Source organism: Micromys minutus (genome assembly GCF_963924665.1).
Source record: "Micromys minutus genome assembly, chromosome: 2".
Classification (NCBI taxonomy): Eukaryota; Metazoa; Chordata; class Mammalia; order Rodentia; family Muridae; genus Micromys; species Micromys minutus.
Window position 1 is genome coordinate 106322375 of NC_137971.1, and position 12071 is coordinate 106334445.

Consider the following 12071-nt stretch of genomic DNA (forward strand, 5'->3'; position numbering starts at 1 on the left):
CAATTAAAATAACATATCTTCCCCCAATGTAGGTACTTCACTGTGGTCTATGTACAAACTCTAAGAATAAGAGTCCGTCATGTGCTTTCCAGAAGATAAAAGCTTAGTGTAAAAAGGACTGAGAGTGTTTGATGTAGGAAGGGGGAGTGGTTATATAGGTCTTAGCCAAGACATGTGATAGTCCATGTGGGGGTTGCTAGAAAAGAAGTCTGACACTCATTAACCTATTTGAGCAGATCTTGTACAATCTAGAGGGGAAAATGTTCTTGGCTGTTTTGTATTACCTTCTGTGGGGTTTGCAGATCTCTGCTGGCCATTTTCCTCGAGCCTGTGCCTCCTCTAAGAATTTGATGGCAAAAGAATGCTGTCCACCATGGATGGGTGATGGAAGTCCTTGCGGCCAACTTTCAGGCAGAGGTTTCTGCCAGGACATCCTTCTGTCCAACGCACCATCTGGACCTCAGTTCCCTTTCAAAGGCGTGGATGACCGTGAGTCCTGGCCCTCTGTGTTTTATAATAGGACCTGCCAGTGCTCTGGCAACTTCATGGGTTTCAACTGTGGAAATTGTAAATTTGGATTTGGGGGTCCAAATTGTACAGAAAAGAGACTCTTAATTAGAAGAAACATTTTTGATTTGAGTGTCTCAGAAAAAAATAAGTTCTTTTCTTACCTCACTTTGGCAAAGCATACTATCAGCTCAGTCTATGTCATTCCCACAGGCACCTATGGCCAAATGAACAATGGGACAACACCCATGTTTAATGACATCAACATCTATGACCTTTTTGTATGGATGCATTACTATGTGTCAAGGGACACACTGCTTGGGGGCTCTGAAATCTGGAGGGACATTGATTTTGCCCATGAAGCACCAGGGTTTCTGCCTTGGCACAGACTTTTCTTGCTATTGTGGGAACAAGAAATACAAGGGCTTACCGGGGATGAGAATTTCACCATTCCATACTGGGACTGGAGAGATGCAGAAAACTGTGACATTTGCACAGATGAGTACCTGGGAGGTCGTCACCCTGAAAATCCTAACCTACTGAGCCCAGCATCCTTCTTCTCCTCCTGGCAGGTAAGATGATCTACATATATAGTGTTGTAACAAATGGTACTTCACAGCCACATCTTCATGAAGGTCTGTGTGAGCATTTCTGCCAATATCTTAGTGCAGAAAAGGCGCCTTACTAACACATGTTGATGCTTCTTGGTTCTATTTCTTTTTGAGAACACATCAAAATTGCTATTAAGCAGAAATCTGTATGTTTATTTGTCTTAATAGATAACAGCTTGGTTAGATTTTTCAGCTGCTATAAACAAAGGCTTTTTGGTTCGTCACTGTATTGTTGGCACCTCCAAAGGTATCTGACATAAACAGTAGCTCAGAGTTATTTAGGAATGGATGAGTAACCACATTATCTTAGTACATGGTTCTGATAATAAAAGTAATAGTAATGGTAAAATCCATAAGTATACTACTTTAAAATATAAGTCTCTGGCCATAACCCAGACCTACTAACCAGGATTTTCAAGGGAAAGAGCTGATATAATTTAATAAGTATCAATGATGACCTTAATTGCATTATTACCTATTAGAAAATGATTACATAAACAATCTTCAGTGGCTTACATTTTAAAAGGTGCTGACTCTCAAATAGCTAAGTAATAAAAAAAATTAAAGTCTGTTGAGCATTTAGAATATGTGAATACCTATTGAAGAAATTTATTGTGTGTTTAATATAAACACATTTCTATTTTAAAACCGTAAGATAATGAGGATTTGATAGCAGTGTTGGTAAATAACAAAGGTGGTATTTGCTAATGACTAGAAGGACTGTATGGCTAACTTCTATTATTTTCAGGGAGAAGACTGTCCTTCTCTAACTTTTTCTCTAGGATATAGAAGAAATCATCCGTCTTCCTACTTTAAAAATGTTAGACATAGAATTAAGGGATTGTTATTTTGAGGTTAATTTTTTTTCTTTTCCTATTATTTTTCGTGGGGACAAAAGATAGTGAAATAAATAAATATATGTTAAATTGTTTTACCTTTAAATAGACACAACTGTGAAGGATGTTTTTTCTGCATATCTTTTAAACTTTTCCATTGTAACTGTTTTTCAGTTCATATGGGATAAAAAGACCATATGCTGCCTCACACTTGCAATTTTGAAATACAAATGCCCTCTATCTCTGCTGATTGCACACTTCCAAAATGGAATTTTTCAAAAGGGGCACTGTAAATTACAGCTGTTAATTCCTGGTGCTAATGGTGCCAACTGTTTACTAAACCTAGTGTGTTTTATATTACCGGGTTGTACTGAAAAGTAGCATTGCTGTATATTTTCAGTCATTGTACCTTAATTTATGAACTGCAAAACTCTCATCTAGCTTTTTATTTCTCTGGATACTGCCTTATATTCTGTCAGGCTTGGATGTGTAAATCTCTCAGTTACAATATTAAGATTTGCAATATAGCATTACTTGATGCAGATAAACTGAAGGATTACTCAAAGAATCAAAAGTTGCAGTATATCCACTGAGCTCAGTAAAAAGATATAAATTAATTTTTTACATAGGGAGTCTACAACTATATTATACCCAGATTTAATGTTTGTAAATAATGTCTTGGATATTGAATTCACACATTTTCTCTATCTTCTTTTGATCATAACTTCATAACTCTCTTAAAAAAACAAAAAATTAATAAAAGTTTAAAACCACAACAGTCTGTTTGAGTTAGTACGTCCTGAGGTGTCACTGCTAAAACATTGCCTACATGTGTGTACTGCATGCAGTATTAGGGCTATGGAGAAAAAAGACTTTTTTGTAAAATTAGCAAAATGGGGGGGGAGAAATAATCACTGAAGAAAGAAGCAAGCAAAAATTTTAAAAAGGACTTAACAAACAAAAACAAAAAACAAAAAAACTTTGCAAACAAGTCACCTGATTTTAAAATGACATCAAATAAATAATTTTTGCTCTATTTATTTAATTTCTGCAAGGTCCGGGGACAAAAATGTGCACATTTGACAAATAAGCTGTCTGTTTGTTGGTTTTCTTCATTCATACAACCTTTCTTGATAAAGTTTTAAAATGAATACTTTTCTCTCCTCCTCACTTTCTATTGGGGGAGTATTGAAGAACATGAAAAGGGGGATATTGTCAAAACTGATGATAAACTTAAATTAATGTGTCTTTATGAAACCCCTGTGACTATGCGTTGAAGAAAAAACATGCCATTTCAAAAGGACACTAATCAATGACTTACAGAAATGAAATAAAACAATTAGTTGTTCTGGCCTGGAAAGATGACTCAGAGTTTAAAAGCACTGGTTGTTTTTTTCAGACAACCTTGGTTCAATTCCCGGCACTCAGATACCATACTATTGTCACTTGTAACTTCAGTTCCTAGGGATCTGATGGCCACTTTTGGCCACACTGAGAACCAGGCACATTGTAGAGCCATTCACATGGACAAAACACCCTTCAACACTAAATAATAAGTTGCATGCTTATGTACTTTAGTTCAATTACTGTTAATATTATGATCATCTACAACTCTTGTCATTGTTCTGTAGTTGCTTGAACATCAATCATCCAGTTCCATGCTGGACACACAGAATCAGTTAGTCTATGGTAAAGCTTCAGTGTCTGTGCTCTTTGCTGATTTAAGGAAGAGATTTAACACTGTGGCTCTAGACTGACTTGGAAGTTATTCAACGACCTAGGATGGCCTCCAAATCTCAGCAATCCTCCTGCCTTCAGCCTCCCAAGGGTGTTTGTACTTTTAAGCCTCTTAATGTGGTTCTAATGTGCACTGGGATGCACAGATTTAATTAATATGGAGATTGTTTAGTTTTCTCTTTAATTTTCTTTATGAAAATAGAGTATCCGTAAGAAACACACCATTAATTTGAATGCTTTTGTTTAAACTAAACATTTAAATTAAAAGTAGACTGTTTTGTGTTAGATGGGATCAAATAGCTTCCAAGTTAAAATGAGCTCATTATTACCTTCCAAATTAGCTAGCCTGTAGCCCGTTTCATACAGGCTTTTTTCTACTCTTGCTTGACTTCAGATATCTTTTGACTCAAAAGAAAGGAGTAGTTAGAGGTTTGATAGTATTTACTCACTCTAAGCTAAGAGACCTTTTGTGATATCTCATAGAGTGCTCACATTTTATAGGTCTGAAACATTTGATAGGTCTAAAACAGCAGGAGGATATGTCTAAAGTAACTAGTTGAGGACAGGACCCAGATAGCTATGTCTTCATTGCCATTTATGTAAGCTGCATTGACTTAGGCATAAAGCAGGTCTAAAAACAAACTAATGTGTTTATGTATAATTTGCCAGATCATTACTTTTACTCTTTTGAGTTCTCGTCTGGTTGACAAGGTGTGATTCCCAGAACCCACATGTTGGTTTACAACACTTTGTAATGCCAGTCCTAGGTAATCTAACATCTCCTGTCCTCTATGAACACCAGGTACATACATGATCCATGAACTTTTGTTAATGAAAACATCATGCAAATATTAAAAAATCACATAAAACAGAGAGTCTTGGAAAGACAGGTATTTCTATCTGAGTTAAATAGAATTGATTTTCTCCCTTTTGTTCTGCACTTTGTAAAGATTTATTGCAAAGCTTCTATAATACTCCAGAACATGTAAATAGTTTATTAAACTTATTTCTATATATCACTGTCAGATTTTCCAAGGTAGAAACTATTTATAAATATATTTGTAGCCATATATAGAGGGGTCATGATATACTCACCGAATGAACTTGATAAATCCATGCTTAGTTAACAAAAATAAAAATCAAATAAATTTAAATCTTACCCTAGATAGGTTGCTGAAGTTTCAGCCCATCTTTTACATCACTGGATCCTTGATGCAGAAGACACACCAATGCCAGCAGAACAATTGCTTGAACAATACGTTTTGTGCAGTGCTTACTGGTTTACACGAGAGAAAAAGGGGGAGGGAGAATGTGTACATGAAACCATATGATATAAATCATAATAAATTTAAACATTATGTGAGTTATTATTTGAAATGTTTTTCATGACAAGGGATAGCACATAAAGTCATGTAATTAATGTTAATTGTTTTAGGAAGCTTTAATATGCAATCAGTCATTTCCTATCTCGTTATTCATCCACTTATTTAACTATTCTCAAAAGTATTTTTCAAGTAGAACTATTAAAATTGTCGACAGTTGTTTTGTTTGCAAGGTACTGGATGACATTTAAGAACAAAATACCTGTGTTCAACACTATTAGAGATGTTGTTTATGCAATCAACAGAGAAACTAACCTGAGAAAAAGGTGTGACAAAGGGAACTGTCATGATAGATCAGCATGGAAAGAAATACATTTCTGATGATAGATATATGTGAACTGCAGCCAGGGAATTCACTCATTAGGTGGAAAGCATATCACATGAAAACCACACGGGGAAAAACAAAGTCACATTTTAGCAGAAAGTCATGGGTTTAGGTAACCATGACAACTGCTCCATGAAATAACAGCTTCTCTTTTTTCTCTATAAAAAAGATTTTATAAAAAGTCAAATGGTTTAGTTTTTTTGTTTTATGTTTGTTTAAAAAAAAAAAACTTTAAATACCAGAATAAAATATTTGCTTCTAAAGGCGTCTAAAAGCCAGCAGTTTATTGTTACTTCCTAAATTTAATAGAACATTATCATGACGAGATTTCAGTATTAACATATCTGTTTCTTCAGTCCCTTTCTTTGTTTCTTTGTATTTGCATATTTGACCATGGTACTCCTAGCACAAGCTACAAATCATTTGTGGTTAGAAGGAGAAATAACCAAACTTTCACCAGAAGACCTGGGTTCAGTCCAATTTCTGCCATTTGCCAAACACTAAAAAATAAGCCATTTAGAATTTTGCAGCAACAGAAAGAAATCCCTGTTATTTTTATATTTGATTGTTTTCTATGGTAATAAGAGAACCAAATGGAGTAGAAACATTGTACTATACTATAAAAACTATCACCTTTTTACACATGTAATCATGAACAAGTATTACTTCTCTAACAAACCTATAAGACCCACAGGAAGTTACTTAAATATTTTATAGATATTTTTGTTTCTAAATTATACAATGGCTCAATACAATATTACTATAAAACAATTTAAAACATTAGTTCATGGAAAATTACTTGTTTAGTTTGGTTTGCCACATAGTTTTGAGTCCTATGTATGAGAAGTGCTTTAAATGATACATCAGGATCAGTTATATGTCAGACTATTTGATTCTGAAAAAAGAGGCATTATGCTCTCCACTTAGAGACAGAAAGCTCTGGGTAACCTGCTTGAGACCATGGATATAACAGACTCTATATTAGAAGCTATCTTTCTGAGTATAATCTGCAGGACTGTAGTGACAATGCTAACATTGTCTCTATCCTTGCCCCTTACTCTGAATTAAACAGAAAGACAACAAATCTATTTTTTTACATTGTTTCTGCAACTGCGTATTATATTGCACTATTAATTTCAAATGGCAGTTGGCATTTCAGGAAAAGAAAAGGTTCATCCAAACTCTCTAATGTAACTTAATTGGATGTAGGTGTGTTTTCTGCTAAAAGATCTTTTGGAAGGTTCCTGAGGACTATTAGTCAAAAAGGAATGAAAAAAATAATAATAAAAATCACTTCTTTATGGCCCTGACTTGGTGTCAATTGACAAAGCAAAGCCAACCATTCCTAACAGAAGATGGACTCATTTTATAAAACCATTCACAAGTTCTTAATATAGAAAATAGATGAAATAGACAAAGCTTTAGAATCAGAAATTCTATACTTATGGATTTTCAAATACCTTCACATGCAAAGAAATAGATATTTTAAGGACAAGAGCTGTTTAAATAAGTTCATTTCTGTTTTGCATCTACTTTACTCATATAGCTTACAGATCATTTTATACAATTTTAGCACACACATTTTTCCCTGCATCTGTCATACAAAGTGGAATGTGGAATTTTTGAACTGGGATTCTGTGGCTGTGTAGGCTTCATGATTTGAATAGGTTTCTAGGACTGTATCCATTCTCAGTCTGACCATTTTCAGTCAGTCATGCAATAGTTTTCTTTTTTACTAGCTGCTTTCTTATTCTTAAAGAAGATGAAAGATCTTGAACATCAGGACGTGAATAAATCTGTGTTTAGGTGCAGACAGTGTGGCCTCAGCAGCAGCGTCACACAGGACAAAGGCATGTGGTGAACACAGGCTAGGTTTAAAGCATGTTTTGGAGGGAGAATAGAAAATAGTGCTTGAAAAAAAATCAATGTGAACAAAATAAAGGAGGGCACCATACACAATAAAGCCCTTTGCTTCGGGACTTTAGCTGCAGACTGCTTGGTGTGAAAGTAAAGAGAACAGAATGAATCTTCTACTGTACGTAATATATTTATGGTTTATGAATACTGCATTGGAATTTTAACTCAAACAGATGTATATGGTTAGAATATGAGAATTTTCATGAATATCATTTGTGAGTATGTCGTGAGACTCACTCATAAATTCAGCCAAGGAATATAAGGAGAAAGATAGAAAGAATGCATAAACCTGAATTCTACATCAAACCCACCTTCAGGGCTGAGCTGGTTAGATTTTTGTCAGATATACATAAACTCAGACACACGTGGATAGGCAAATCTCTACCAACAGATTGCCACATTGACTTCCTCATATAGAACTTTTCAAAATTTCTAATTGATATAGAAATGGCCAGTCCCATCTTTGGGCATATTTTTATCTATCCATTGTAGCATACAATGCTAGAACAGGCCTATGTTTTGAGGATTAGTCAGCTTGCTATTTTTGTCTTGAAACTTTGAACAATTTTAGCTGTGGATTTGTGGATCATAGTGACACCATGAGGATATGGCAGTTACTATAGTGGAGGTTTTACAAACTAATTCTGTCTCAAATGTTTACATAAAGTACTCATTTTCATCACAATTTAATGTGTAACACATAAGAAACCTAAGTCATTAAATCTAGGACTGGAAAGCCACCCTGGGTTTGACATTCCGTCCCTTGTCCTGTAAACTCTACTGCCTTTTTTGACAGTGCTATCACTGGTGACTATCCCACTTCATGCTTTTCGGTTTTGTCATCCATTTTTAATGTCTGGCTTGATACACAGCATATTCTTCCTCTTAGAGAATTTTACAACATAGCAGTTTCCTGGACTCCTATATGATTCTCTGACAGGTCATCACCATTACTACTTTTCAAATCACAATTCTTTACATTTTATAGGAAATATTATAAGGAGTTATGTTGTATAATATGTTTTATTTAAGTCATGTGGTAATGTTTTCCATATTAATAAGTAAACTGAGTGTCAAAGAGGGCGACAGATTGAAGATAAAAGACCCTGCTTCCAATACAGACCCAGTTTTTTACCTCCAGCTTTGTTGTGCCATGTGCACTTATTCATTTACTTACTTTTATTGCCATGTGCATTATATGAATATGTACAAATTATATGCATACATACAAGTGTGTGTTTACATGTTGGTAGGTACATGGGTTTCTACAGGTGTACTTGCACATATACAAGTTTGTATGTGCCTGTGCAGACCATAGATTGATGCTGAGTATCTCTCTCAGTTACTCACTATAACAGCATTAGGGCACGGTCTCTGACTGGAACAACCCTCATTAATATGTCTAGTTTTGTCAGCCAGATTGCTTTGGCAACTGTTTGCATCTTGCAAGCACTAACAGGAACTTGCAATCAGGAATTAAGAGGGTGCCAGCAATCTGATCTCCTGTTAAGATTGTGTTACAAGTATTTTACCCACTGAGCCATTGTCTTTTTCTCTTTCCATGCATTTATAACTCCTGCAAAGAAGTTCAGCAGACAATGTTCTTACAGCACTTCTGTGATAAAATGAAGAGCAGATTTCTAGTTCTTCATCTAGTTTTCATATCATTTTGGAAGTCATGATGCAACGGTGTGAAATAAATCATGTTTATTTGAACAGAGGTGTTCTTTTAACATGGAGTTTGTACTTGGAAAGGAAAAGGGAAGAAAAAAAGAAAAGAACTGGACTAAGTGGTGATTTGGGAGCATATCTCGGAGGCAGAGTCATTAGTGACAAGTTACCCAATGTCACATAAAAGAAATGTAGCTCCATTCTATGAATTACAGCTGATAATACCTCAAAGTTTAATTGGGTCCTTTCAAAACACAAATTAGACTACAATAACAATAAATGCCTAGCATCATGGCCTAAGTTCTTCCCTTCACTTTTTCTAACTGCCAGAAAGTTGAATAATAGCAATGATGCACAATATCAACATGTCTCCCACTTGCTTGTCTTAGAGATAACTCATTTGACATAAATTGTTTTTCACAGATCATTTGCAGCAGATCAGAAGAGTATAATAGCCGTCAGGTTTTATGTGATGGAACCCCTGAGGGACCACTCTTACGCAATCCTGGAAATCATGACAAAGCCAAAACCCCCAGGCTCCCATCTTCAGCAGATGTGGAATTTTGTCTGAGTTTGACTCAGTATGAATCTGGATCAATGGATAGAACTGCCAATTTCAGCTTTAGAAACACACTAGAAGGTAATATCTTGTGTTCATTAACTTTAATTTTTTCTTCTTATTTATAATTTCTTTATAGAAATTCTGGGCTTAGAGATATTTATAATTTATAATTTTGCGAGTTTTGCAGTGCTTTGTTTTGCATATACCTATGGTGAAAGTAAACTCAACCAACATAGAATATCTCACTATACTTCAGAAATTTAGTGATACAAAAGTGTACTGTATCCACCATGAAAAAAGTAGGGAAAACTGGCAGATTTCCACAAAAACAAAATAAAACAAAACAAAAAACTAAAACAACAAAAATTTTTAGTTCTAATCTCAAATGTAGGGGAAAAATATAATTCTTAAAAGCCAAAAGTGAGTGACCATGGTCAGAGAATGCTGATTTAGTTTTTCCAATAGTATTTTCTAACATGTTCATAGCAGCCTTATTTGTAATAGCCAAAAGCTGGGAAGAACCCAGATGTACTTCAGTAGATGAAGTGATACAGAAATTTTGGTGTATTATATAGTGGAGTAGTACTCAGCTATTAGAAACTATCACTTTAAAAAATTTCTAGAGAATATCATCCTGAGTGAAGTAACCTAGTCACAAAAGAACAGAAAGAATATGCAGTCACCGATAATTGGAAAGTAGCTACAGAAAGCTCTGAATACCCAAGAAACAACTCACAGACCACATGAATCTCAAAAAAAAAAAAAAAAAAAAAAAAAAGCCAAAAAGTGGAAGCCTCTGTCCTTCTTTAAAAATATATATATAAGTGTATAGCACCCTCTCAAAATGGGGTACACCTAGACCTTAAATCATTAATAACTCGAGAGCTAAGAAGTTAGCCTTGTGGCAATTTTTGGTATTTCAGAAAAAAAATTAAAGTAAAATTTTAAGTAAAATCTTTGCATGTTTGTAGCTTAAAAAAATTATTATGTCTAATCTTTGTACAACAAGAAAACTTTGACCATTTCCATGTTACGTTTTGTTTTACATGTACTTTATGCTCATTGTACCTAGTAAGATTTCAATGCATACTATCAAACCTTTAAAAAAAATCAAGTACTGGCAAACATAAAATCATATAGTTTTATGCAAAAATTCTTTTATAAATATGTACATGTATCTCTGTATTTTTAAAATAAAGTTGTTAAAAAAAGAGTTCTGTGAAGTGTTACAGTACAGAACAAAGAAAATCATAGGTCAAGTATTATTACAAGTATATCACAGGAAATATCATGTAGGTGGGTTACAGAATTGCCAGAGACCTAAGCTAGGACATCCTATATTATCTGACCACATCCTTAGCCTTTTCCTTGTTCAATAGTAGGAGACTATATATAAAATTTTATTTACCCAATGCAAAAGATATTAGCGTATGTACAGAGGAAAGCAATAAATGGCTATTTACTGAATAGACGCACTTCATCAAAGACTGTTTCTCACATTTTTTTCTATTCCCTAATTTAGCATATGCTCACATTTTCCTTCCAACAGTTTATTTATGTGCAATCAGAATAGACCATTTCATATGTCCATTGCATTCAATTTATTTAGAAGTAGGGAAATAAATCTATCAACACATAAGTTTTAAAAGGCAAAAAAGAAAGAAAAAAAAGAAGGAAAGGAAGAATGAGAGAGTGGGAAAGGAGGGAGAGAGAGAGGAAGAAAGAAAGGAAGGAAGGAAGGAAGGAAGAAAGAAAGAAAGAAAGAAAGAAAGAAAGAAAGAAAGAAAGAATTCTCAAGGCACAGATTCCACAAGTGAGCAAACATTGGGGATAATTTCTATCAAAGCTTACAGAAATTCCTACCAGATATTATTAAAAGTTCTTCACAATCTATCATATAGAAAAATCTTTATTTCTTCTACAGAGTGAATCCTCTTTAACCTTTCTCTTTGATTTTTATCATGTTCTTCTACTTCTGGGGTGAGTTTAGTGTCTCTTTTGAAAAGTCAGCAAAAGAACCTCATGGGAAGAACAGCATTATCAACCAACCAAACCCTCCAAAACTACCATGGACTAAAATGCCACCCTTTATGCACACACTGAGAGACATACTGATCCAGTTCCATATGTATCCGAAGATACCAGTGTCTGGCATCAATGTGAAAAGAGGCTTTTGGCCCAGGGAGGGTATGTTTTCCCAATGTATGAGAATGCCAAGGCAATGGGGTGGAGAGGGTGATTAGGAGGTAGTGCACCTTTGTGAAGGCAAATGGAAGGAGGAAGGGGAGTGGTATGGGGAGGGGATAACATCTCAAGTGTAACTACAGAATATCTAATTAAAAATATGAAAAAAAAATTAAAAAAAGAAAAGTCATCAGAAGTAGCCTGATTATGGTATCTGTTCCCCAATAGGCCTTGTCTGGCCTCAGTGGGAGAGGATGTGCTTAATCCTATGAAGAATCTATGCACTAATGTTGGGGATACCCAAGAAGGCACCACACTCTTAAAGGAGTATGGAATGGA

The 12071-nt window shown here is 34.8% G+C and overlaps 1 protein-coding gene across 1 annotated transcript in view; it reads left to right on the forward strand.

Moving 5' to 3' along the window:
• Nucleotides 1-260: 260 nt before the first annotated feature.
• The window catches only part of TYR (tyrosinase), a gene marked incomplete at both ends in the record, with an annotated part of 80277 nt that continues 68466 nt past the window's right edge, over nucleotides 261-12071 (forward strand). Inside the window, 2 exons of the mRNA XM_080911699.1 lie at nucleotides 261-1079; nucleotides 9410-9626. Coding sequence (XP_080767825.1) covers nucleotides 261-1079; nucleotides 9410-9626 — 1036 coding nt within the window. The remainder of the gene's footprint in view (nucleotides 1080-9409; nucleotides 9627-12071) is intronic.